We start from the raw sequence: 26,480 nt of genomic DNA, 5'->3' as shown, positions 1-26,480 counted from the left end.
TTTTCCATTCTTACTAGTATGAACTGGTTCACCTTAACTAATGGTATTTCGGTGCAATCAATCACGCAACTGGTCTTCGGGACCTAGCAGTAACAAATGGTTTTTTTACAATACTTCTTCGGGTCTTTTGGCAATTATAGATGAAGGAATTAGTGTTATAAAATAGAAAATTTTCATATTGTAGAGAGTTAACCAGTAATTTTATTGTAAAATCTTCAAAACTATAAAAGTTGTACGTTTTAGTCATAACTTCACTTACTTATCGTGGTATCGCTTAAGTATTTACAATATTTTTGGCTGGAAACAAAATTATGTTGAAGGTGGGATAGCGATGCTGAGTCCAAAAGCAAATACTTGTGAAAATTCATTAACTAAAATCTTTTGAAGAATACGTAACGATGTCATGGTAATTTTTGCTTTTGAAAACTGCACCAACCGTAAAAACACGCTCAGAAACAACGTTCCAAATTAAACGAAAATTCTATAAAGAAAAACAGACCAACCGATAACGGATAACGAGAAATGTTCGCTGTGAACATCCTTATCTGAAATTAATGGAACAAAACTCGCGATGGCACATGGTTTTCTAACTTAACCAAAATAACACAATTCAGCCCACAAAATGATAACCCTATTGACAAGAATTATATCAAACTCATTCCGAAACTTGGGGACAACTTATTACTTAACAAAAAGAAAAGCAATTAAAAGGTCTAGCGGGAAGTACGAGGGACCTAAACCTAGACATCTGGAAGAAACGTAAGTGATCAGATCTGTGTGCTGAATTTTGGCCTCGGCAGCTCCCCGAATATTGCATCTCCATGAACACTCTTCGCTAAAGCTTTGATGCTGGCTGCTATATCAAATTCTTCTTTTTCTTGCGGAGACTGAAACGATAATATACATAATATGTATATTTAGATAACAAAAAATATCGTCACCTTAAAATTTTACTCAAATACAATGTGAAACCACCACCCTGTGTAGACCCGGTTTAAGTGATATCGGAAGACTAAATTTAATTGCAAAGTATTTTTAATTTAGCTGGAAAACATACTTTTGTTTGCCCTTGTATAATACATATAGATTCAGGTTCATTCAGATATTTGAATAAAAATTAATCAGGACATTTTTTCTCTTACCTATTGAATAAATCATTAAAATCGAGTAAAGAATCAAAAAATTACATTAAGGTCATATTTTAGTAAAATTTTAAGGTACCCGTTTTTTATGCTCCTGAGAATTTTGTATCTGGCAGGAATATTTTGTAATCAACACTTTTCTTCCGATTTGTTAGTTATAATAATAATAAATAGAAAACTTACCGAACCGTGCCCGTCCTCCGCAACCCCTGATCGACTACTTTTAATTTTAACAGGCTGAGAAAATATTGGTATATCAACTGGGCAAGATTTAGCAACCGTGGGCGTGGAACTGGATTTGTCTCGGGATATCTCGATTCCAAGAACCGTGTTAACAACATCTGGAAAAACGACTGACTTAAATATGTAAATTTGAGATATTCTACTACTATTTTCTAAATTACTAATTCTTTTCTAATTTAACCAACCTATAATTTAAACTAACAAGAATCATTTCAAAAGAACATGAAAACCCGCAGAAAATAGAGTTCAATAAATTTACCTTCTGCTTCCTCAATTTCCTCACTTTCACTATCTTCCAAGCTTCGTTCATGAAATGAAGATTTCATTGCTGAAAAGTCCTCATTTTCAAAAGTGAACATCATATCTGATTCATCATCTTTCTGATTAGTTTGTTTGGATTTGTCTGTACTGGTACTCTTTGGTCTTTTAGGAGAGAATGGAATATCCTAAAGTTTACCAAGGTATTAACAATTTTAATGAAAATAAATTGAAATAATTACATCTTTATAATTTAAATGAGAATTAGAGAGCAGAAAACATTACCACTTAGCTATATAATTTTTTGACAGGTACCTACATAATTTGATGCATAATTACTTACTGATGTATTTGAATGTCTGTTGGAAGACATATTTCCAAACAGTTTTGGGGATTTAGGAGATAAGTCAAAATCATTAGTTTTGGCTGCATTTTGGACTATTCTAGAAAAAGCAACTAATATTAATGCAAAGTAATTAATATAGGGCGATAAATTATGCTTAATTCATCCAATAATGGAGCATTTGGCATCCTGAGTCCATATGCATTTTTCTTTTTATTATCTTTATTTAAGTTCTCTGCCAATGAAATTTTACCATTAGGATATACTATTAATTACTGTTGATTATAACATCAAACTAGTTTTTATCAAAATCCAGAATATGACCAATAGTCAAGTCTTATTGGCCTTAAACAGAAACTAGCTTGTAGTTAAAGGCGCCAGCATGTTAATAATTTGACACTAAAAGGGACAATATAAACAACTGACATACCTACCTTCTTCAATTGATTGGAAACTTTAGAAATTTAAATTTACAACCAATACAAATTGCATATACAACTTACTTAACTAAGGCCTCTCTTTCTTTATATGCCTTATCTTTTAAGGTATTCAATAGTTCAAACTGTTCGTCACTGTATTTCCGTATTCGCTCATCTATAGCTGCCTGTTCTCTCCTTATAAAATTTGAGACCACATCATTTAAATCTTTCACCGACTTTTCCACATTTCTGTTGGAATCTAACCACATGAAATATGTTAATAATTACTCCTATAAAACACTTCTAACAGATTCTTACAATTATTTATAGCAGAACCCTCAAGATCTAGAGCATTAGGATTAACTACTACATTAAAAATCGATGACACCAAATCAGTTGATTTAATGTTGTTTATGGCCTCTCGCTTCTAAAAGAACAGCCAAGAACAAGTTAATTAAAAATCACTTAAGGAGGGTGATAAGTTATTACCAACAATTTAGAATAAACTAGCACATAATTGGCACCTTTTTTCTTGTGTATAGCATGTGTATGCACATCACAATTTAAGCATTTTGTAATAGTCCACAAGCCAACATGCTTTGTGGTGATTAATCCTGGAAGTATTTTCTGAACATTGGAGAGTTTACCTATGTACCAGTGATCCTAAAAATTTCTTGTAGGTTGGTGTAGGTATTTTGAATTCTATCAGGTAATATCACAGACTTAATGTCTACACTAAATGTGGCACAATTGTAATATAACAATAGATACATTAACTTAACACTCACTTCATCAAAAATATCATCCTCATCATCGGAGAGCTCCAAAAATTCCTTATTAATTATCTCATCACCCTTTTCCACTTCTATTACAATATTAAGGCAATTGCAAGATTGCATCATTTTGTGGTGTATGGGGTTGCCTCGGGAACTTGAACTGTAAATTTACCCCCACTGAAAGCATAATTTGGAAACATTGAAATGAGGAATATTAAAAATTTATGTTCTGTTACTACACATTACAAATTATTAAATTTTTCCAATAATATTTTGTAAAATTCTCAACGTAAACTTCATGATAATGGATACATCGGAAACATTTAGATATTAATTTGGATGTTTGGTATCATATTAGTGATTTGTTAAATTATTGCCCTGCAGTCTTCCAGGAGATTTATAGGTTTATCTACAGGTTTATTGACTAATTTATGCAGCTGAGTAAACCTAATAAAGTTAATATATAAATATAAGTTTGTTTGTTGTTTGTATAACAAAATTATGGTTACAGAGCAGTGTTTGATGTTCATTGGTGAATTTACACAATAATAGGTGAGTTCCAATAGAGGAAAACAGATTATAGAGTCAGATAAACATACACCAGTTGAAACACTTGCCAGTTGGTCTTTGAAGAGCCAAAATAGGTTTTCTTTCCTATTGGAACAAAGCTATTATCAAGGCTAACTTGCAGTCTATTTTTATGAAAATACACTTCTTTCTTGGCAAATTGCCGCGTTTCAACCACCAAACATATATTTATCATAGAAAGTTCAGTTGGCTTCAAAGCTTAGAACTGGTCTGATTAAAGCGCAACGACGATATAATCTGCAAAGACTTGTATTTATAACACCTTCGTTTACAAGTAAATGGTCACTGCTTTCGCTGCTTTCAGCGGGTAAGCAACGCAAGAGGTAGGTGCAATCTAGTTATCAAGGACACACTCCCGTACTAAGCAAAGCGACTCTTCTATGATAAACGTACATTCAGTGGTTTCAACAAAACAACAAAATAATATTTATTTACGTTACTGTACCTGCGAATTTGAATAAAGGAATTTGAAGTCACAGAGAAAAGCTTTGGGACGCAAATTACATCAACAAAAACAATACAATGATAAAGCGTCGTCGAATATTCTCAAAATTATAACATCAACATGAAGTAACACAATATTATTTCTTAGAAGTTATTGTTGTAAATTATTAATATGAGAAATCTCTAAAAGAAAAGAATTTTCTTATTCCGATCATTTTTTACGAATAAAATAAACAAACATGGAATATTTGTTAGATTTGACAGTTACAACAACAATGCTAATGATAGTAGGCAGGAGAGGCAAAAAGAAAGGGTAAACGATTAATAGAGCTGTATTAACGTGTATATAATGTAATCAATAAACATATTTCATTATACTGATAATGTTTATATTTCCTTCACTAAAATGCAGTTTGTGGAATTATTTTGTACATATAACAAAAACTATAAAATGAATAGTTAAATTAAATAGAAAAAAAATAGAACATGAAAAATTTGTTAAGCTCAGAAATATAGTAGCATTTATTTTACACAATAAATATTATTATTATAGTTTTGAAATATCCGCATGTGAGAAATTCAAATATCCTAAATCAGGGAATTTTGCCGGCGATTTAACATTGAATCTCCTCAAAGATCTAATCTGTAAATACATCGTCGAGAAGATGAAATCATCACTTCCAAACAGAAATCTGTTTAAGGAGCTTAAAAATACGAGAGATTATCTTTTTCATGGCACGTGACGAATTATGAAAAATGATAAGGACATAAAACAAAACACTTTCTAAGGATAAGGCATTTATTCTTACTTAATGCGTTAAAAAAAACACACTTTCTTAAGCATATTATGTGTGCTTATTGCACCATGATTATAGCTGCTCTGCAGTTACAGACCTCATTCCATCTTGAACAACCGAAAGGTTATTCTTCCAAGATTGCAGCAAATCCCTCAGTTGCTGCCACTGAGTGCGGCCAAATGTCCTGTGCATCGTGCTCGACACATAGACTTTTTTCGCTGACTGATCCATACGCGCACACACGAGTTTGGTTTTTAATACTGCAGAAATACATGGTATTCGCCCAAACAGAAAACAAATTAAACCAAAAACATACCTTCAATAATAAACGCCTCAACTTCATCTCTTTTAATCTGCAATTCCTGCTCAACGGCTTCAAAAGATAATTCGGGTGTCGCTTCCGCCAACTGCATAAAGCTTAACAGCCTCATTTTGCGCATATTCTGTTCATGATTCAACCCCTGATTTGTCACAAACTCCTTGTGCTCCTGGTAGAATTTTAAGTAAGCGGCCAGATTTTCGCTAACGAAAATATTGAGTAAATCATGAATTAGTTGGCCTTTCAAGATGTGAACAGGTTTAAGAGAAAGTAGAGGGTCTAATAAGAACGTTTTGGGATCGGCAATTGCGGTGGTAATGCAACGAATCGCATCGTCCCTGGCGTGAGAAGCCGTTTTGTCTGTGTAGGTTCCTAAGAGTTCAATCATTACTTTGGCAGCTTGTTCACTAAAAATGTTTATAGAATTATTGTATTTACATTGTACAACACAATTTGAATCACTAACCTTTGATTACCCTTTAATAAAACTTCATGCAAAAGCCGGTATAACTTTTGTAAATCCTCATTGGAAGGGGGGCATTGACTAAATTCTTGTTTTAAACGAGCAACATCCAGGAAAATAGCTTTAATTTGATCTGTTTGTTTGGCTATTAAAAGCAAATGGTAATAAACAGGATACCTCATAGGAGACTTCTCATCTAGGGACTGATACAACAACCACAAGCTGCAAATGTATTTATATATCACATACATATTATATATTTCATGTTATATACAAAAGGAGATATAAAGCTCTAAACTTACGCTTTTAAACAAACTTCTCCAAGTTTTTGCCCTTGCGCCTTTGTGAGTTTTTCACAGAAGGCCAAAATGATATTTTCTGCCCTTTCAGGTGATACCTAATTTGGAAAAATAAACTGCTTAGTGTTGTTCCCATTCATTAACTACTAACAATATGAACATGATCATAATTAATTAAGATTTTTGCTCAATTTCATAGTCAGTTTTCTCATGAGTCAATCAGTACACTACTTACAAGAACCATAATGGAGACAATGTCATTTAATACAAGTTCCACTTCAGGCTCATTGCCTTCCTTGAAGCAAGTATCACAAACTCCAATTATTTTGTGTAAGTCATCTTCAATTCCTTTTGGTGATCTCTCTTCTGATATTTCAGCTCCTAGACTTTTCAGATACCCTCGGAGCTCTTGAGTCTAAAAAAAATAATATTTATATCACTCCAATATAATTGCTTAATTTGTTAAAAACAGCATAGTTTTTAGCAATATAAACAATATTAAAATTTGATGGATCATAATAATTGATTCTATCATAGGCTCCTCCAGTGGCATCAAGTTGTTTCTGACAAGGAGCAGATTGCTGAGATATTTTTGAGTGTACACCTTAAGATATTGTAAGGTATTTCAAGGTATTTCCAAGACACTTTGACAAAGTTTTGACAAGTGTTCAAAAGTTTCAGTAGCAGTTTATCCTGCGATATCAGATTAGTGTTATTGATTGCATCTGGATGATGAAGAGTAATGGCAATGTGAGAATAGTTCTTATAAATCTGTAAGTTCCCCAATATATCTAAGAACTGAGTAATGTCCATAAAAAAATAACTATCTTTCTAATAATGTTTTTTAAAGGAATAAACTTTACAGCAACACTGTGCATTAGCATGTTACTCAAGTTATACAGGAAAGGAATATAAACACGAATACACCCATTTTAGGGCCCCATGTGTTAGCAAATACCTACAGGGCAAAGTAATATGTTTACCTGATCTTCTAAAGCAATATCAATGAATACTGGCGGAACCTGCATTGTGAGAGTTTTGATTTGTCGAGATTTACAAAGGATCGTACTTTAACTATGATTATTAAACAAAAAAACAATTTTCTTTGAATCAAAATGCACTAAAAATCAAGGTAAAACCAACACTAGGAGAAACTTTTGAGGTTAAATAATAAATGTCACCTACTAAGGCTAGTGACATTTCGCACGTTTTGTGATGAATCAAAATTATTAATCATACTACTTTATTTACATATGGTAAAAAGAAAAAGAAGTTTTTTCCGGATCTACAGCTTCAAATAGAAACAAACTAAAAAACTTAACAACTGCCATGTAAATATTGTAAAATTGTAGACAAATCGAATTATTTAATTAATTGATCATTACTAATTTCAATGTATTCTGAATATCGAAAAACCCCTAAACCTCTCTAATCGTTTTCGTGAAAAAAATATTTCAGGTTTACATCCCTGCATAAATATTACTACCTTTCGCCTTTACCTATAACTACCATAATAAAGTACCACCAGGTAAGGTCATGCAAAATCCCCTTTCTAATAATAAATAAAATATTTCAGATCACTTTATAAAAACCAAACATGACATCTCGAGGGATCAACATGAGAGAATGGGAGGCCAATGCAAAAGCTTCAGCCACCAATAAAATAGTAACTATGTTCAACCGACCTGGCCAGTTAGAGAAAATTGAGCAAATTAATCAACGATTCACTAGAAAGAAGGGTTCAGTGGAAGCACTGCTGAAATCAGCTATGCAGCAACAGCTAGATGGAGTTCGAACTGGAATAAACCAATTACATTTATGTGTAGAGCAGTCTAAAGAAATCAACACAAATGTTAAAAAGACCTTTAATTTGTTCTCAGAAGTGCAGAGACTTTATGAGTCTTTAGGTGATGTTAGGGACGAAAATATGAGACATTCTCAGTATGTCACTGCCAGGGAGAACTTGAAGCACATTTTTACAGTACCAGATAGTGTTGATAGGACGAAGCAATGGATTAATGAAGGGAAGTTATTGCACACACATCAATGCTTAAGAGACCTCGAAAACTCTCGAGATGATTTATTGTTTGAGTTGCACAAACTGCCTAACCAGTCCCCACATGACAAGTCTCTTCTAAAAGCATATTTTTCTGAAGTAGAAGTTCTATCAAAGTTACTGGAAAAACAGTTAGTTTTTGTTTTATCACGAACACTGAACACTGTAAGAAAAAATCCTGCTGAGCTGGTTACTGTCCTGAGGATAATAAAGAGAGAGGAAAAAGCAGATGAAATTGCCTTGAAACAGGAGAAGCAAAGTGGGTTTTTGGCACCTGGGAGACCTAAAAAGTGGAAGCAAATGATGTTCAATATCTTAGAACAATCAGTTGAAAGCCGCATTGAAGGCACTCAAGTGGAGGAAAGGAAAGACAACAAGAGATGGTTAATAAGATATCTAGAGCTCATAAGACAACTTATTGTGGAGGACTTGCGTGTAGTGAAAACACTGTGTCTTCCTTGCTTTCCACCAGAATATGAAATTGTAAGCAAGTATGTTACAATGTATCATAAATCACTGTCCATACATCTTCAAGAAATCATCCAGAATGGTTTAGAATCAACTGAATATGTGACAATGCTTTCACTGGTTTTTAAAACATATCATTCAGAGGAAATGCTAGGACATCCAGACTTAATTGAGTATACCAAAAAAGTTGGTTGTTTACTGCCTTCTCCCCTGTTGGAGTCATTAATTTCAAATTACTTGAAAGACATTGAGTCAAATTATTTAGAATGGATGCAGAATGCTTTAAGGTCAGAAAAGGAAGAATGGAGGTCCACAAATCCTCCAGACTCAGAGTCCTATACAAGAACTGCAGCTCCCATTATTATTTTCCAAATGATTAATCAAAATTTGGATGTGGCCAAAACCATTGGTGATGAAATTGCTTTGAAAGTGCTGATATTAAGTGTGGAGCAAGTCATCAAGTTCAGGGACTCTTTTAGAGATGCTATCATCGACTTTAAAAACAAATATTTTGAGGACAGGAAGCAGGTGCCTTATTTCACTCAATACATGATCATTATCGTGAATCACTGCTTGCAGTTTGTTGATTTGGGGAATCACCTGGAAAAACAGTATTCAAGCAGTGTGTTTGTAGGCCACACTGGTGAGAATTTCAATAGGTTACGAGGCACTTTCCTGCAATTAAGAAATGAAACTGGCAATTATCTCTTAGAGGAGTTGTTCATTGATTTAGATCAACACTTTGACAAATTGTTCAATTCCCAATGGCTGGCAAGTTTGGATTCTTTGGAAACCATCTATGCTACTTTAGAGGACTACTTCCAAGATTACAATAGGTTAACAGATCCCAATTATAACTACATAGTGGAACAGGCCAAAAACACTGTTGCCAAAAGATATTTAACAGCAATGTTGTTAAGAAGGACCTCATTTAAGACCTTTGAGGACTGTATAAAGGCTGCAAGTAAAATTGTCAGGGAAGTGGATAGATTGAATAACTTATTTAATAACTTATCTAAAAATGGGGATTTGGCAGATGGTGATGATGATTTTGAGGCAATTACCATGTTGTCTGAAGTATTAAAAAGCGATGATGATATGGTGTCTTTTGAATTACACAGAGTGCTTGAAAAATACCCAGATATAACTGAGGATCATTTGATGCGACTTCTAAGTTTGAGAGGAGATTTGTCAAGGTCTGATATAAAGGATAAAGTTGCCCATGTGGATCGGCCAAAAGTCTCACATAGAAGTAGCATATTTAAATCTCTAGTTTTCCCTAAAACAGTTATAAACTTGAATTTCTAAGTCATAAAAACCACATTGTATATAAGAATGATTTTATTATTGAATTGTAATCCCATTAATTAAATAAATGGCCTCATTGTCACAACCACATACGACCTTATTCCGATTTAAATCCAAAGAATTAACTGGTTTTCCCAAGGTGGGCATTAGTGTCAATACGTCCATCTTACTTTTAACATTTTCAGGAGCCAACCACACGTTTGTTTCTGGGGCCTCCCCCTTTTTAGGGTATCTTGACCTACTCTTAGTGAACCAATGCCAAATTTCACCTGCACTGGAACAACTCAGTAAATTGTCAGGATTATCTGGATGGAATTGAATTTCTGTTATTGACCCTTCATGGGCATTTAATACATTTACTGGATACGTGTTTTGGCGCAGATCCCAAGTTGTTAAAGCCCCAAGTTCATCTCCTAATGGAAATTGTATAAATACAGAGTGGTCTATACAAAATTCTACAACAGATTCTTAGTCTTGCTTTAGTCATCATCAAAAGTTGATGGTTAATTTTTTTTAATACCTTTTGTAATGACTGTAGTTAGAAAAATATAAAAGGAAAAAGCGACCCTGGTCAAAAACTTAACTTTGAAACTTTGTGTTTTTTCGAAACCATCAATTTTTGACTTAAGGCAAGTTTGGATAAATCATCAAATGGTAGAGTTTTGCATAAACTACTTAGACAACCCAGATAAGGGGTAAATTTGACATTTTCCAGATATCTTCTATGCATTTGTAGATGTGAAATAAATAGAGTAAAATTAAGTTTCTATATTCTATTTTCTACCATGCTGAATTCAATAGTACCCACTTAAATCTGAAACTCTTTTGTAGTTATTGTAGAACAAACATACCTGCAATTATAATATGCCTTTGTGTAGGATGAAATGTTAAATATGTGGCAGTCACTTGGTCCCCACTAAGCATAAATGCACCAGATGGTTTATTTCCAGATCGCAAATCCCATATCTTCATTTGTCCTCTCAAATTACTGGTAAGAATTTCATTGTGTTTTAAAAAAATTACACATTGAATTGAACAGCTATCTGCATGATCTAGATTATATTTTAATTTCTATGAATTAAATTGTACTAAAATATATAAATTTGCTAACCAATAGATCTAACCACATCTGCAGATTGGGCAGTCAAGACATTAATCCTCCCATCTTCCCCCACAGTTACGACATCATTTTCATGTGTTGCTAATGCTGTACAGGGACTTGACTCTCCATTTTTAAAATAATGAATATCTTTCCATTTAGTATAATTTTCAATGCTGTACAGGCCAACTTCTGATATGGCTACTTTCATTAAATGAGCAGAGCCTGAAGATGAACTACAGGCAAAATGATCATAGTCTAAAAACTAAATAGAGGGATACAAAGTATTAGATGTGCTAAGGTAATTAAATTCAAAAACTGATTTCTTGACGTTTATGATGAACTTTAAGTCTGTATTTACCTTAATTTCTGTGACATCTCCACAATAAGGGAACTCAGAAACTGTAAATGGATAAATGTCTTCCTCTTCTTGGTTCTCAAACAAATCCCAAAGTGTTATTTTGTTTGTTTCGTTGTCCACACTTCCTGTGACGAAGAAATGGGCCTCATCTATTCTTTCGGGCTTCCAACGGATTTTATTCACTTTTTGTGAAATAAATGTTCCATGCAAATTATGGGACAATGCCGTTGAACTGCGGTCAGAAAACATTTCTAGATGAGAGTGTTTAAATATAACAATTTAACAATTATTTATCTTTTACGAGGAAAGAAAACTTTAGGGTTTCGAGTTCGGAGAAAGAAAATATAACCAAACAAAAATCCCTCCAAAGAAAAATTCAAACCATTGACATTATGACAGTGACAGTTGGATGAACTGTTGGGGTTATGTGTGCAAGCGTTTACCGATTGAGATGTCGGTAATAGTGTAGCGTGCACTTGGAGTGAATGGATTCGTTCTGTGTTATAGTTCTCGGTAGACATGCAGGAAGGATCAGTATTTAACCCGACAGAGAAACTGATCCAGTAGCTTAAATACGCGCTTTTCCTATTAAGTTACTTTATTTTGCACAGAGTTAAGGTTTGCAGTAATTACCACAGCTTGGTATCTCTGATACTAAGGGTGATGTTATGGTACTTCATCTCGAGAGAGTTTAGGGCAGAAAGAAAGATTTTCAAGGGGTTATTTTCGCTTTTAAAGGCCAGCAACCTTTTCTGTTCGTCCGCCACTGTCACCCGTGAATTGATACTTTCCTGACAGTACCACTTGCCGGTGCAGGTTCTCGGAATGGATGATTTCTTGAGTGGGGCACCACAGAACTAAGTGGTGACCAATATATATGGTGGCAAAATATAGTAGACTAGGATTCAAGTTTTTTTAATCTTGAATAGAACCTTTGGTATATTTTTGCCCTATTTTAAGCATGGATATCTCGAAAATAGTTAGAAATCGAAATAAAGTACCCTAAACAAAATAATCTTAAAATTTAAGAGACAATCCAAAAATGTAATAATATACAGGAGGTTCCAATTAAAATAAAAATTCGAATTATAATGCACTAAAACCCATACCTCTGACTCTATCTTATAACTTTTTTGTTTTAATTTTGGACTGGAACGCCCTGTATATTGCTTTAAACTGTATGAACTTTCCACTTCGTGGTTTGTGATGTAGAGGGCATGGCCTGTTCTAAGTCTTAACCCAACTTTTTTGGTATTTGTCTGTTCGTTTTCGTCTGTGTTACCGTGATTTAACTTAATGAAAAAGTGCAAAAAATTATAATAATTAGTCATTTTTAAATTCAAGTAGAACAATGAAAGTCAAGATAATCAGCCGTTCTGCAGACGACTATTTGCGGGGCACCAAGAAAGAAAACCATAAAGGTAAACTATGAGGCTATAACACCTCATAATACAGCCCTTTAAACCGCCTGTTTCGCCTTTTCATTTACAGTTTTTCACAACTATGATCCTTCCTTGCATCCATTTGAAGCGGCAAGAGAATACACTAGAGCTTTGAATGCAGTCAAATTGGAAAAAGTTTTTGCAAAGCCCTTTTTGGGCAGTTTGGATGGACACCGTGATAGTGTGTCTTGCATTGCAAAACATCCAAGGCATCTTGCTACAATTGCAAGTGGCTCCTTTGATGGAGAGTTGAGGGTTTGGGATATTCCCCAAAGATTGTGCCTCAGGGAATTTGTTGCCCATAATGGTATAGTTCGAGGCATTGTTTACACTCCAAAAGGTGACCATTTCATCACTATTGGAGATGATAAAACTGTGAAAACATGGAACTCTTTAACACCCCAATTTGGAGAGGAGGAAGAACCTTTAAACACAGTTCTCAGTAAGACTGTGATAACATCAATTACACATCATAAAAAGAGTGCCATGTTTGCTACTGCTGGTGAAGTGCTGCAAGTTTGGGAGGAAACTAGGAATGAGCCTTTGAAGAGCTACCAGTGGGGTGTAGACAGTCTTCATGATATAGCATTTAATATGGTGGAACCTAATGTCCTTGGAGCTTGTGCAAGTGATAGAAGCATTATTTTATATGACACAAGAGATAATGGGCCTCTTAGGAAAGTTATTATGAAGCTTAGACCCAACAAATTGGCTTGGAATCCCATGGAAGCTTTTATATTTACAGTGGCTAATGAAGATTACAAGTAAGTATAAATTTTGGTGGTAAAAATTTGAACCTAATCTGTGATACTAGCAACCTCTGAAGTATTTCATAACTGTAACTTAACCATTTTTTGCAAATGTTAGGCAGTCATAAATTTCAGAAATATTTGTTCATTAGGTCACCAAAAAGTGTCATTGCCAATTTCATGGAAAAAAGAATTTTCATTATTATTCTCACATGGTTTGATAGAAAAGGGCCCTTGTTTGTTGGTGTGTCATACTGCATGTTTTCCAGTGAAGATTTATCTTAAGTACTAAATGGAAAAGTTAACTTAATAAAAAATGTATATTTTTATTGCAGCCTTTATACATTTGACTGTCGAAATTTAAAAAAACCAGCAAATGTTCATATGGATCATGTGGAAGCAGTGACTTTTGTAGACTATGCTCCTACTGGAAAAGAATTTGTTTCTGGTAGTTATGATAAAACCATAAGAATATTCCCAACAGATCATGGACATTCTCGTGAAATCTACCATACAAAGCGAATGCAAAGACTAACCTGCGTCCACTGGACATTAGATAATAAATTCATCATTAGTGGCTCAGATGAAATGAATATTCGTATTTGGAAGGCTCGGGCATCTGAAAAACTAGGACCGGTAAGCTATTATTATATTACACTATTAGGTATTTATGTGTATAGGCCTGAAAAAAGATTATGCCAATAGTCAAAGCTTAAGGCTCAATGCAAAACAGAGGACCTTTGCTTAGTTAAGGGCGTTGTCCATCTTTCAATGTGAGACACATACAGCATATTATGAACAAATGATATTTGCTTAATCTTCTATAAGCCAGTAGAATAATTTACCTACATAGTTATTTGATTAAGGGCAGGAAGAAAGGCATTATTTTTACTTTACCTACCCATTGCCGTGAGTGACGGTTTGTAAAAACTTAACATCTGCTGGTTATAACTGAAAACTAAGATGTGAATAAACAGTTTCAATCTATTTGTGTAAAAGTAATTATTTGAAGAGAAGTTAATGACTATGCTGTTATTTTAGTTAACCACAAAGGAGCGAAATGCTTTGGATTGTGCTGAAGCATTGAAAGAGAAGTTTGCTAGCTACCCACAAATTAAAAGGATTAGCAGACACAGGCAAGTGCCGAAACACATTTACAATGCACAGAGGGAGTTAAGGACTATTAAGGAGAAGCAAAAGAAGAAGGAGAGTAATAGAAGGAGGCATTCTAAGAAGGGGAAAGTTCCTTATGTGGCTGAAAGGGACAAACATGTTATTAAAGAAGTTAATTAGTTTTATAAGGTCGAAATAAAATTAGTTTTATATATATATTTTGACATATTCATTCAATTTGATCGTCCAGTTTATTTTCAATTATGCTTTTTACATTTGCCTTCTTAAGCAAAACACACCAATTTCCCTGATCATAATAACTCTTAACAATCTCGACATTATCTATTTTTCTACATAAATTATCTAATTCGCCTTTTTCAAAAACATGGTAAAATCGTAAAAATGTGGTTTTTTCTTCATCCTTCAGCTTCCATGGCACTAAAATGTCGTTTGCTTGAAAATTACTTCTATTTGTATGCACAGGTAAGGATATTTCCCCTCCAGATAAGGAAACTAATTGTGACTCTTCTACTGTTTGTACTTTTGGTAAACTTTTTCTATTCTTTCTGTCTTGCATGATATATGCAGATTTTTTGTAATTATTCATCTGATCATGTGCCCACACATAAATCAAAGCCTGACCCCCCAATTTCAATATCCTGATAATCTCTTTAAGTCCTTTAATTCTTCTTGTTTCTGTAGCCAAATGATGCAGAACTGCAATGCTAATCACTCCATCGGCACTGTTATCTTTTAAAGGGATGGATAGGCAGTCAGCAATGAATGCTTCAAAATTCCTATTTCTGCATATATCAATTAAACCTACACTTCGATCACATCCTAGGTCATAAATTAGAGGATTATTGGCTAAATACTTGCCATTGCCACAGCCAATGTCGACAAGAATATCACCAGATTTGAATGAATGCACAAATTGTAACACATTAGGCCATGGCTTGTGACGAGTATCACTAAAATGATCAGCTATATTGTTATAAACTTTATGCACATGCAATTCTTCTAATTGAGAAGCTACTTCCTCTCCAATGGCAAGTTCTTTTTTGGCAGAATCACACTTTGATTTATAAGCACAAGAACAAGGCTGAGTTGATACTTTTCGAAATGTGAACGAAACACGAGTGCCTCGTTTCAAGCAAGTAAAGCCACTTTGAGATTTATTTTTAACCACATCAAATTTTCTGGGCACAATTCCATGAGTCCAGTTATAGCGACTTTCCTTGGACATTATAAGTAGGGATCTTTGAGGCAACATTATGTTAACATGTTTGTTTTCTGTCTTGAATTCCATGACTATTGCAGATCCAAGTGAAAGGCATACTATTGGGTCTTCAAAGGCACTGTGAGTGTCAATGTGATGTGGTATTCCTTGACCTGGCAGGTAATGGTTTATTGTCAATTGGTCTGGTTTAAAATATTCAAAATCCTTTTTATGCTTTCCTAATTTGCTCCATAGAAAGTTAGTTTCTGAAGGCAAGACTTCAGTTAAAGGTTTGTTTTTGTCTACATTGTTAATAGTATAGAGAAATTCGAATCCATAGTGTTTTACTTGACGGTGTTTCATTGTGCTAGAGGTATCTTTATTGAATATACACAAATCTAACAGTTGTTGTTCCTCATGGAGGTTTATGAAATTGTTGATAAGTATCAACCCTGGAGGCAATTCCCCCCACGTTGTTGCAGAATTTTGGATTGCAGGTTTATTAGTATAAAGTAAGTAAATCGGTTTGTTGTCTTGTGCAATTTTTAGTTTCCCATTAAATGATTTATATGCCTGGATAGCAGAGTCCAGAATTTCGTAGGACACGTGGCAAAAGGACTTTCCAGGGAGCATCCATATACCGGACAACGCTCCATGTTTCTCGAAATGTTCAAAAATTGTTTCTTCAGTTAATCCATTTACGAGGCCTGTATTGCATATTACTAAGTTTTTGGTTGGCGCATCTGACACTTCGATATTGGCATCTTGTTCTAGGAATTGGTGGTATTTCGTTAGTTTCTTGTTTAATTTTCTACGTTGGCTTAAAGTTGAGTTTTCTTCTAGAATGGACATTTTCAAATTTGGAAATTGTAATGAATTATAAGCGAAGAACAAATTCGATTTTAACCTCAATTTTACTCGATGCTTAGGCAACTAGATAAATCGATAACATTTTTAGCGCCATCTATTTAAAAAACTCCAAACTTTTTGAAGTGGTTTCCAATTCTTGATAAAATAGTGACTAGTACTTTTCTCATTCTTTCATTGGAAGTACCTAAAATTCAGGGTGGAACACAAAGGGAAAGCAGCCATACTTATTAATTCACTTGGATTGAAAGCAATTATATTTTGATGGGACAATGTTCGCCTAAAGAATTCTTATTAGGCCTAAGAAGTCAGTGAATAAATTAAGAAAAAAAAAAATTGAGACTTAAAAGGGCAGTAAAGAATAATTTCTTTCATCAAAACCAATAGAGTTCAGCCGCAGCCGCCTTTGATGGGACAATTACTATTTTTACAAGAAACATCATGCGAAGCTTCATGATTTATTCTCTAACTTTTCAGCAGAAAAGGAGGAAGTTAGAATCGTTGAATTAAACAGAAACTAGAAATTTGTGATATAAAATGGAATTTGAATCCGCCACTGACATCACATATGGAAAAGTTTGGGAAAGGTTTATTGAAGTCTTAAGATGGTGATGAAGAATAAAATGTTAGATGTCTTCAGACAATAATTCTGCGAAACACGTAACTGACTTGCACCCATTGGTAAAAAGATCCAAATGGTATTAAGGTGTACAGAACGTATGCGCGTAACGAAGGTAATATAAGCTTTTTTTGGAAACAACGATCTAGATCGGATTGATCCCTTTATACAAAGTGTATTAGACATTTTTGTAAAAAGAATAAAACGATTCAATTAAATATGCCTTATAAAAAAGTTACTTGTTTTTCTCCTGGAGCGCGCTTGCTTAAATAGAACACTTTGTATATTGGTAAACGCGCTGATAAACAATTAAATTTACTTTAAAACGATGAATCATGTTCCTATACCTAAACCGTCACGATTCACCATTAAATGCTATTTCGTGTATTGTCTCTAAACATTTTATTATTTTGGCAATTTTGCCGTAGGTGGCCCATGATGGTTGAAAATAATTCAACCGTTCAAATAATTGTGAGCATTCGTTAACGCGTGACATCGAAGATTTTTGGGCCATGCTGAAAATTATGGTCGAATCGCAATTTTCGAAGTCATTGTGAAAAATATAGTGACTCGAATCCATATCAGTGACGCAGGTAACAAATTCAGTTTTATGACGTTGTTGTCGAACAACTGTGTTATTTAATTGTTATGGAACAATCTTTTTTTTTCTTTTATTCTGTTTGAAAATAAGGCTTTATATACAAGTAGGGGTAGAATTGTATTTTATTTTCAGTTACCTTTTATATTAGCAAATGCGCTAAAAGACGTATTTTCCCTAAAGGCTTTAAGGTAGGTTTCACTAATAAATCCAGTTTTGTGTATTGTCTCTAAACATTAGATTATTTTGGCATTTTTATCAAAGGTGGCCTTGAAATGCCTAGAAAATTAACAACTCAAATTTGCGTTTGCGCGTTCGTAAGCAGTATGACGTATCAAATATCTCTGGGCCAAGTTAAAAATTTAAAGCGTTTTAAAGCTAAAAATGGTGATTGAGCTGTGTTGGAAAAATATCCAACACCGTCTACAAGTGATATAAATCTACTTGTTGAAAGAAAACAAACCCAACACTATTCACACTATAGACAACCCATGAGACTAATTTATGGCCTAGACAAAATAAATTAGTCATTATTCTCCCTTTATGATGACACAGTGGGAAGAAAAAGGGACAGGCGGCCTGAGCCTCTTTAGAAAACACAAAATAGATCACGACTTGCGCTTTCTTCGTTGACGACCTTAGTAAAGACCTTATTACTCGCTCTTTACCACTAACAGCCGACGCTTCTCTCAAACGAAAAGCACAATTTTTGGAAAAATTTGAGTTATCGGTGGTCACTTGTTTTTCCTCGCAATTATCATAGCACTATTTTAGCAATTTAGTTTAACTAATTTAGTGTAGTGTATGTTTTCGTATTTTGTTAAATAAACTTAGGATGCAATCAAGTTCCAAGTGTCTTCTTGTGTCCGGTCAGCGCAGTATCAGCTGTGGTTCTTAGGCAAGTGTTTAAGGAGTAAAGACATAAATTAAATGTTTTGGCCTTGTCTTTTAACTGTGCCCCCTTTTGTATTTGGGGTGAGACATCGAGTGCCCGAGATCTAATTCCCGATCAAGCTGCAAGTTTCGAATTGAACAAAAAAAATTCCAGTTGGTGCTCAGAGGTTTGTTCTTCTATCGAGGTTTCTACTCGTGCTTTCTCATCTTAAACTGCGGATTGATTTGGCGTAGTACGATAGGATGCGAAAGCTTGAGCCTTGCAGATAGAGGAGACTCTGAGCTACAACAAGACGTGGAATAGTCCCATTTTTAGCCATTCACTGACCAATAACCAAAATTTTCTATTAAATAAACAATCTACATAGTATATCACGCATTTTGCCTGTTCACCTTCCATACATTCAGGAGGCTTTTGAGCATGATAAATTCATTGAAAATCTCTGTTTCAAGTTATTTAATAGATAATCCCACCTGTGTCCTAATCTAACTTTTACATCAGTGATAATAACTTCAGTATTTCATCTAGCACCTAACGCTCATCTGTACCGTTGTTTCTGGCATACCCTATATATAACAACCCAATCCCCTTGGTTGAATCTCAGCTGATAGGGATCAATTCGATCTAGGGTTGTATTTTCGAAAACCCTTATGGTGATGATAGTTGACCCAGCCAATGCTAGAAATGTTTGACCCAAGGGACGAGTTATTCGCATTTATTGAGGGAGGAAAAGAAAAGTACGAGTGGCAAAGGTCCCACTAAGCAACTGGAATGTTTATAGAAGACCTACTACTAAATTGTATATTAAATTGTTTTCAAGGTAATAATTACTTGCAGGAGTATGTTACGGAAATCTACATAACTTGGAGAGAAACGTTCACTTTTTTATATTTATTCCTTTCAAATTCTTATAGAGTGTTTGATTTTTTTTTCAATGGTCCCACCAGGGCAATGCACAGGCTCATTAGAAACAAATTAATGATAGAGATACCTTCACAACGCTTTAAGAGTTAAGTTAGATTTATTTACAGTCAATATTGGGCCCTTTAGTTCGGATTATTATAGACAAGGAATATTAACCTCAGGGTCTAATCATAGTAAATTATCTAATTTGAACTAAATTGCTAATTATTCTAACAAAACAATTAATTGCTGTTTTTTGCGAAACCATCTTTGTTCCAAACAAAAATAAAAATAAACAAAACAGAATTTATAAATTCGTGAAATGCGTATTTCAAATAACTATTTCGTTACAATAAATTTTATGCCCATTCTACACATGAAAGTAATATATTTATCATTTGGCGTTTTTTTGAATGATTTAATTAAAATGAATAATTCTTCAGATCCAAATTCCTTTTTTTTTTAATTTGGCAGAACGATAAATGCTCTACGAGCGACCCTCAGTGGGCCAAAATGCCATCGACGTATAGGAAAATGAACATGTTTCTCACCAACTATGCCTCCTTTAATGGAAAAATTGGACGTACGACAAATTCCACTTTCCCGAAACAATCTCCACCCTTCGCTCCATTGTAGAGCCTGTGGGAAAACGCCGACCGCATCATCAGATTTTCCCCACCCCGGAAAATCTTTCGCGTCTTGAAATCGCTCCACGGATGTCAGTTGGATGATGCCCTTTGCACCTTTCGCCTCTGGACCGGCGTTTTCACTTTGGGTAAAACTACCGCGAAACTCGCAACTCTCTGGAAACCAAGTGCCAAGTGAATAAGTGCAGTGTTGGACTTTGAGATTAGAAATTTGCACATGTGAGTAGGTTTTGGACAACTTTGCCAGCCCTGATTATTTATTTTCCATAAGGGACATTTAACTGGAAGCTGGGAAAACGGACATTAAAATTGACAAAATATCATGACAGCGGTGTACGAGGCTGATGTTTCGGACGGACAGTATCATTTATCGCTTTTCCCATACAACCCATTCAAACCCGAGTCTGTTATCTCCATAAAATATTTCAATGTAGGATTCCTGAAATATTACGACTTTTTGACTTAGGGGAGACAATGTGATATATCTCTGAGGGATAAACAGACGGTTTCTCGTTGGTTGCAAAGTAGGCATAAGCATAAATATGGCACTATATTTCTTCCTTTACGTCTGCAACGGAAAAGGCATCAAATTGCTGACTATCTGGAAGATAACTTTCTGATTGCGTAGTTCCTACATAGAATTTATATCCCTCTGGTAACGTTCCTGGACTTTCATATTTTTGTGTTTCTATACTGGTGCCAAACTTATCAGAATTTCAATAACTTGACTCTAAAAGTTAATGCACTGGGATAATATTGTTTTCAAGGCAAAGTCCAGAGTTTCATTGCATATAGGGTATGGAAATTACATGGAAACATTTGTAACAAAAGCAATCCAAAAAGGCACCTTTTTATTCAAATTTTATAACATTTCTGACGATTTTTCCTCTGCACAGAAATAGATTTCATTTGTATAAACAGAAAATTGGGCCGAGTTTTGATTGGAAATTACCTGTTTTACGCCATTTCCATTCAGTTGAATTACCAGACCAGTTATTAACTTCAGATAAATTCAGTTTCAGTTAATCAAAACATCAATTTCACTCATGGCTGATTACGGAAAAATTCTTTTGCTTTCACTCTTCCTATTTAACCCATTCGAATAATTCATACATATCTGATACGGTTTGAAATATGGCCCTGTTATTCCGCATATTCCCAGAAAAATTGCCAGATTCGGTCTAATTGATATTTCAATTTTAGAGGATTTAATACCAATACCAGTGAGAAATCTGCTGATTTATTGGCAGTGTGTGCCGGGCCAGGTATCCTTTATTAATGAGTTTTATATCAAATTTCGTATCAGACACTATTGAAATAAATTTATTTAGTACACAACGAAATAAACTGCTTCGTAAGTTGTAAACCAATGTGCGAATCGCACGTTCTAATTAATGGTGGCAGTATCATCAATCGATACACATATGTCTTCCCTGATCAGCATTATCCCTGTTAATTATCTCTCTTCATTACTGAGGTAAATTACCTACCATTATATAACCAACATTATACAGGACATTTATGGAATATCGGATTTACACGATTGATCTAACGCTCTAATGACTCGAAAGTTCGCTATAGAGTGAGGTCAACTTAATCATCAACGGATTGCTAAATTTATAATTAATGGTCTATTTGAATGTTTGCTGCTATTGTCCTGCTTGAGTTTTAATTGCTGTGAGTTTGTCAAATATTTTTGTTAAGTTTATGGAACCCATCGAGAGCTTAATTACTGAGAATTTCATTCACCACGTGCTTTATACTAAAAATGAGATTTTTCATTAATAAGTAACAATTGTAAGTACAGTACCATACACTGATAGATTTGTTGATATAAATTTTATCGCAATTAAATTTTTGTCAATCCCAGAGTAGCTAAAAATACGTAGCACTTGGTTCATGAACTTCTCATTTGAATATTGCTTGTGTATCGAAAATTCTAGATAATTTTAGATCAGTATGCATTCACGCAATTCACACCAAAAAAAGCATTCATACCCTTTGTGTTCTCTCGCTTTTTTCATTCTAAATTGCAATCGTGCGTATTGCCTTAAAATTTTTCATAATTCCAATGCTGTTATTGCGTATGATGGTGAATATACAAAGGCCTCAGCGCAAAATTAAAATAACTCTTCTTTGTTTTTCTATCCACTCTTGGATGCTGCCACCTGCATATTCCTTCTATGTCTATTCTCTCTTGATTCTTCTTTTTTTGTTTAAAATTCCTTTTATGTTTCTTTTTTATCATCTTAACGTACCTTGTACCCCTGTTTTTTTAATCTTCAAGCATCGTTTACTCACCAAGTATATATTCTCGGAAATTCGAAGTAATAGATGCAATTCCTCTATTTCAGGTCTCTAAATCAACATTTGAAAGTCTGATTTCAAAATGAACTCACCTGCTTCTTCGTCTACGGAAAGCTTGGAAAATTTGATTTCCGTTCGAATAAATATTTAAAGAGTGTATCTTCAGAACAATTCATTATAATTGAAAATTAATTTCTGTCAATTTTCTCCATTTCAATTCTTCAAATTTTCTCAATCATTTTTTTTCACATCAAAATTCTCAATAGAAATAGGTTTCTAGAAATTCTTAGTAAAGGATACAAAGGTTTCTGTATCTTAATCCCTCATTAAAGTGTTTGAATAACAGAAATTCATTTCCAAGATGTGGGTGGAAGAATAAAGAAAAGCTCTTCTGCAATCTGACAATTTTTAAAAAAGAAATTTAAACAGTTAATTACTTGTCAAATCCCTATATTTTCTAGAGATTCAGAAAGGGTTGCTTTGTTTAACTACTGGGAATGCTGCAACATTGTTTAGAAGGTTAAAAATAATGGAAATATTCCATACTCAAACCGACTTTCATTTGCACTACGGAATCCCTAGAGTTGATTATTATTTGATCCATAGATATTCTCAGAATATATACACCATAAACAAGTTTTCACTCTTGGATATAGATCTCTTCCAATTTTCTTCATGTAGATTTTACTTAGCTTTAAAATGTCTAAGACCGTCTATTTGCCGTCCTTATTTACTAGATTTTTTATCCTTTTGATCTCGTTGTTAAAAATCATGTGATATTTATTCAATTTGATCTTTATTTTTCGAGAGTAATTATAAGTTTCATTATATTTTCAAAGATGATTTTCGAAGTTTCTAAGTTATAGTCTAAATTTTCCCGCAATCGGGATAAACCCAAAACTCAGGATGCCATAGTTTTCTATAACTAGATGACCTTTTTTATATTGAATTTTCAGGCATTTCTAGAGACGATAGTGTAGTTTAAAATGTTCTCAATTTAGGGTCTACTTGACTTTCTAACTTTCCTAATCCAATTTTTTAACTACAACTTAAGGCGATGTTGTAAATTATTACAAAACTCCCAACCTTAATCACTCCGTATACCCTATAGAGTCAACGAAGTTTTACAAACATATTTTTCATTTCTTCTAAAGTAATTTGAATATTCTCAATAGCAGCAAACACCAAACCAAGCAAATTAAAAAGGCACTTTAATTTCTGCCAATGAAAATCGGATTCCAAAGCTCAAGATCGGACCCTATAGCCATCAAAATCGTTTGTGTCGTTTATTGAATGGCTTTAACCGTATCGACCTTCTATGCTGACATTGTTTGCTGTTAATTAAATCAGTGGGCCTCATGAGGGAAGAGTGTTATGTTGACATAGCCAGTTATATGAATTTTAATTGCCATTTTTTCATCCATTCATTTGGAAAAAATACTTCCTTGCAGAGATTCAAGCGACTATTTTTTATCCTTTATTTTTCAGATGGAGACGATAGGATGTTGTGATATTTGAATGTGCTTTGTGATTTGAAAAATGGTGTAAAACTATACTGAAAGCTTGAAAGTGGTTCGATGTTGCCAGCTCTAGGAACCAATCCAATAGGCATCAACATCGATGCCAGTGTGGGGGGTAGGAACCTGGATCCTATCAGACCACCAAAGCATTGCATGGTGACGTGTGATCACATCTACGACAGTCTCTATTACTTCACCAGAGCCTGGGGAGTTCTCACCTCAATAGGTAAGTTCGAAACTCCTTTATTTCGTTAGTTGACTAACGCTGTTTCGGACAATAACATTTAATTTAGAGACAGGCAGACTGAGTGCAGATGCCTCGGGGCAATATACAGTAATTACGTTAGTTGTTTTCAAGTTTTGGATTCCCCGAGGTGATTCTATAAATTGTCTTGGAACTTTATTGCTTCCAATTTTAAACTGCGCAACTAAGGGGCATTTAACGTCCGACATAGTTACGAGTAAAAATGGAGAAAGTTTTGAAAGAGACATCTGTTTACTAACTCAAGGATAAAGTGGAGCAATAATAATTGTGAGTAAACACTGTGTTATAAATAGCCAACAGACATATTTCTAAAACAAAAATGTTCTTGATTTATCCCGTTCCGAAATAATATTTCCTGAACTTTAAAGGGCTTAATATTAATTTTCTCGTGTTTCTCCGCTTACACTTTTTTGTGATTGAAATAGTGAAGCGCAATTTGAAGTGCAATTCGAGCGTTAGTTAGAATTTGAAATAATTATCAGTGCATAATCGGCTGTTTAATTGTGCCAAGAACATAATATCCTATTTGAAACTTCATCTTGTGTTTTTGATTTGAAAATTTCCCGATAGTTCTACTACGTATTTTCCAGTGGCCGCTCACTTGTGAGGTTTAATATAGTTTGCGCGAAGATTATATCAGTCAAGTTAATATAAAAATTACCATTTTGTCTGGCAGAGTGTGACAAACCGAATTACCAGTGGTTGTTAATGAAATAATATATATTTTGGCATCTGGGGAATTACACGAATATGCTTTGCTATTTCGGTTGATATAAAATATTTATGAAAATTCAGGTTAGGTCTTAACCGAAATAATTAAAAACTCAAGTTTTGCTTCACTGAAAATCTGGGGATAAAAACATTGTGGGTAGGAGAAAATTACACTGCAACTTGACAAGTGGTACTTTTACTAAACCAATTTTTTAATTTTGAACGCTTTCCCTCTTGATGATTAATCGACTTCACTGATTAATTATCAAAACGTTAAGTGCTTTCCACGTTTAAACAGGCATAGGGCTTGCTAAGGTTGGCATTAGGTTTCCAACGCGGCCTAGAACCATTAACGACCGTATAAAGGTCCTCAATTACGGATAATTCATTTCGGGATAACTCTGGAAGGTGAAGGTTTTAACAAAATATTAATATCGTACTTTAATTGATTATGTTTCGACTAGAAAAAAATTACTATTTGAGTTACGTTGGCCTAGTATATAAATACGTGTCTCCAAGGAACTTGGCGAAACTTCCCTAATAAATATTTGTAAAACTCTGTCTTGGAAAGACCTCTTTCCATGCTTTTAGGACAGTTTGAAAGTCCCAATAAGATGAGGGTTCATTAAAATAGTTTCCCATTAATTTTATCGCTCCGAGTTTAAGTGGGTCTCAAATTACGTTTTCACGTGGAAATGAGGAGAATAGACTGAGGTTTCAGGAAAGTATGCGAGATATTGAATACTGATATAAAGCACTTTTCTGTTTCTGAAAAACAGGGGTTGAATCGTGGGAAAACTCCTCACGAGTGAGATCCTACAGAACTTAGATAAGATCCCTTAATGGGGCCTAATTTGGGTTAAAGAGCAACTCTAAGCAAAAGGAAGGATCTTCGAGAAAATTAATCTCCGGATTTTCAATTAAAACAATTCAAGTATAACTGTTTTATTTTGCTATTTAGAATAAAAACAAATTTATTCAAAAAGCTATCTTCTTATAACGCAAACTTGTCAAGAAAAATCGATTCAATCCTAAAACAATAAAATTAATGTCACGGTCGGTTCCTCGCTTCGTTGGATGTTAATAAGAATTTACTGGGATTTATTAGAAAAGTTTTCCTCTTTCCAGGCACCAAACGACTATAATCCGTATTTCATGTAACAGTCTTTGATAAAAGTTTTCCCAGAAGTATGAAAAGGGTTCGACAAAGTAGCCCAAATTTACAACTAATTTTATTAAAAG

At 34.2% G+C, this 26,480-nt stretch overlaps 7 protein-coding genes across 8 annotated transcripts in view; 3 read left to right on the top strand and 4 right to left on the bottom strand.

Annotated features, from left to right (window-relative positions):
- Positions 1-184: 184 nt before the first annotated feature.
- Positions 185-4,394, bottom strand: PRAS40 (Proline-rich Akt substrate 40 kDa). Its single transcript, XM_066403144.1, has 9 exons — positions 4,215-4,394; positions 3,194-3,358; positions 2,895-3,068; positions 2,724-2,832; positions 2,490-2,664; positions 1,987-2,086; positions 1,645-1,831; positions 1,326-1,483; positions 185-887 (listed from the first exon to the last, which is right to left on the bottom strand). The coding sequence occupies exons 2-9, from the start codon at positions 3,305-3,307 to the stop codon at positions 768-770; spliced, it is 1,137 nt and encodes a 378-aa protein (XP_066259241.1). The 5' UTR covers positions 3,308-3,358; positions 4,215-4,394; the 3' UTR covers positions 185-767.
- A 653-nt stretch (positions 4,395-5,047) lies between these two features.
- On the bottom strand, positions 5,048-7,232 carry eIF3m (eukaryotic translation initiation factor 3 subunit m). Its single transcript, XM_066403143.1, has 6 exons — positions 7,075-7,232; positions 6,327-6,506; positions 6,095-6,189; positions 5,796-6,014; positions 5,327-5,736; positions 5,048-5,270 (listed from the first exon to the last, which is right to left on the bottom strand). Exons 1-6 carry the CDS (start codon positions 7,117-7,119, stop codon positions 5,083-5,085), a joined length of 1,137 nt encoding a protein of 378 aa, XP_066259240.1. The 5' UTR covers positions 7,120-7,232; the 3' UTR covers positions 5,048-5,082.
- Positions 7,233-7,441: 209 nt separating this feature from the next.
- Sec6 (Exocyst complex component Sec6) lies at positions 7,442-10,008 on the top strand. Its single transcript, XM_066403046.1, has 2 exons — positions 7,442-7,619; positions 7,668-10,008. Exon 2 carries the CDS (start codon positions 7,689-7,691, stop codon positions 9,921-9,923), a length of 2,235 nt encoding a protein of 744 aa, XP_066259143.1. The 5' UTR covers positions 7,442-7,619; positions 7,668-7,688; the 3' UTR covers positions 9,924-10,008.
- Nup43 (Nucleoporin 43kD) lies at positions 9,939-11,745 on the bottom strand. Its single transcript, XM_066403047.1, has 4 exons — positions 11,384-11,745; positions 11,035-11,287; positions 10,775-10,975; positions 9,939-10,336 (listed from the first exon to the last, which is right to left on the bottom strand). The coding sequence occupies exons 1-4, from the start codon at positions 11,630-11,632 to the stop codon at positions 9,960-9,962; spliced, it is 1,080 nt and encodes a 359-aa protein (XP_066259144.1). The 5' UTR covers positions 11,633-11,745; the 3' UTR covers positions 9,939-9,959.
- A 901-nt stretch (positions 11,746-12,646) lies between these two features.
- On the top strand, positions 12,647-14,903 carry LOC136417392 (DDB1- and CUL4-associated factor 13). The gene is made up of 4 exons (XM_066403064.1): positions 12,647-12,804; positions 12,875-13,589; positions 13,910-14,210; positions 14,616-14,903. Exons 1-4 carry the CDS (start codon positions 12,735-12,737, stop codon positions 14,865-14,867), a joined length of 1,338 nt encoding a protein of 445 aa, XP_066259161.1. The 5' UTR covers positions 12,647-12,734; the 3' UTR covers positions 14,868-14,903.
- A 2-nt stretch (positions 14,904-14,905) lies between these two features.
- On the bottom strand, positions 14,906-16,789 carry LOC136417391 (alkylated DNA repair protein alkB homolog 8). Its single transcript, XM_066403062.1, has one exon. The coding sequence runs from the start codon at positions 16,756-16,758 to the stop codon at positions 14,917-14,919; it is 1,842 nt and encodes a 613-aa protein (XP_066259159.1). The 5' UTR covers positions 16,759-16,789; the 3' UTR covers positions 14,906-14,916.
- Positions 16,790-20,499: 3,710 nt separating this feature from the next.
- LOC136417465 (uncharacterized) overlaps positions 20,500-26,480 on the top strand; it is a 78,725-nt gene continuing 72,744 nt past the window's right edge. The window contains exons 1-2 of one of the 2 annotated variants that reach the window (XM_066403165.1): positions 20,500-20,654; positions 24,231-24,488. In XM_066403165.1, the coding sequence (XP_066259262.1) occupies positions 24,320-24,488 (169 nt within the window). In that variant the 5' untranslated portion in view covers positions 20,500-20,654; positions 24,231-24,319. The remainder of the gene's footprint in view (positions 20,655-24,230; positions 24,489-26,480) is intronic. The other variant, XM_066403166.1, reaches the window with a different exon arrangement.

The sequence above is a fragment of the Euwallacea similis genome, chromosome 28, assembly GCF_039881205.1.
Source record: "Euwallacea similis isolate ESF13 chromosome 28, ESF131.1, whole genome shotgun sequence".
NCBI lineage: Eukaryota > Metazoa > Arthropoda > Insecta > Coleoptera > Curculionidae > Euwallacea > Euwallacea similis.
The sequence above is the reverse complement of the archived record's forward strand: the minus strand, read 5'-3'. Positions and strand labels throughout refer to the sequence as shown.

Excerpts from the sequence above, each read along its gene's own strand:
- PRAS40 (XM_066403144.1), bottom strand. The coding sequence starts at position 3,307 with ATGATGCAATCTTGCAATTGCCTTAATATTGTAATAGAAGTGGAAAAG. Across the intron at positions 2,833-2,894 it reads TAGTTTATTCTAAATTGTTG|AAGCGAGAGGCCATAAACAA; the intron begins GTAATAACTTAT and ends CTGTTCTTTTAG. Across the intron at positions 1,484-1,644 it reads GGAAATTGAGGAAGCAGAAG|ATGTTGTTAACACGGTTCTT; the intron begins GTAAATTTATTG and ends TCGTTTTTCCAG.
- eIF3m (XM_066403143.1), bottom strand. The coding sequence starts at position 7,119 with ATGCAGGTTCCGCCAGTATTCATTGATATTGCTTTAGAAGATCAG. Across the intron at positions 6,507-7,074 it reads ATATTGCTTTAGAAGATCAG|ACTCAAGAGCTCCGAGGGTA; the intron begins GTAAACATATTA and ends TATTTTTTTTAG. Across the intron at positions 5,271-5,326 it reads TGAGGCGTTTATTATTGAAG|TATTAAAAACCAAACTCGTG; the intron begins GTATGTTTTTGG and ends GTATTTCTGCAG.
- Sec6 (XM_066403046.1), top strand. The coding sequence starts at position 7,689 with ATGACATCTCGAGGGATCAACATGAGAGAATGGGAGGCCAATGCAAAA.
- Nup43 (XM_066403047.1), bottom strand. The coding sequence starts at position 11,632 with ATGTTTTCTGACCGCAGTTCAACGGCATTGTCCCATAATTTGCATGGA. Across the intron at positions 10,976-11,034 it reads AGATGTGGTTAGATCTATTG|ATCATGCAGATAGCTGTTCA; the intron begins GTTAGCAAATTT and ends AATATAATCTAG. Across the intron at positions 10,337-10,774 it reads AAGGCATATTATAATTGCAG|GAGATGAACTTGGGGCTTTA; the intron begins GTATGTTTGTTC and ends AATTTCCATTAG.
- LOC136417392 (XM_066403064.1), top strand. The coding sequence starts at position 12,735 with ATGAAAGTCAAGATAATCAGCCGTTCTGCAGACGACTATTTGCGGGGC. Across the intron at positions 13,590-13,909 it reads GTGGCTAATGAAGATTACAA|CCTTTATACATTTGACTGTC; the intron begins GTAAGTATAAAT and ends TTTTTATTGCAG. Across the intron at positions 14,211-14,615 it reads CATCTGAAAAACTAGGACCG|TTAACCACAAAGGAGCGAAA; the intron begins GTAAGCTATTAT and ends CTGTTATTTTAG.
- LOC136417391 (XM_066403062.1), bottom strand. The coding sequence starts at position 16,758 with ATGTCCATTCTAGAAGAAAACTCAACTTTAAGCCAACGTAGAAAATTA.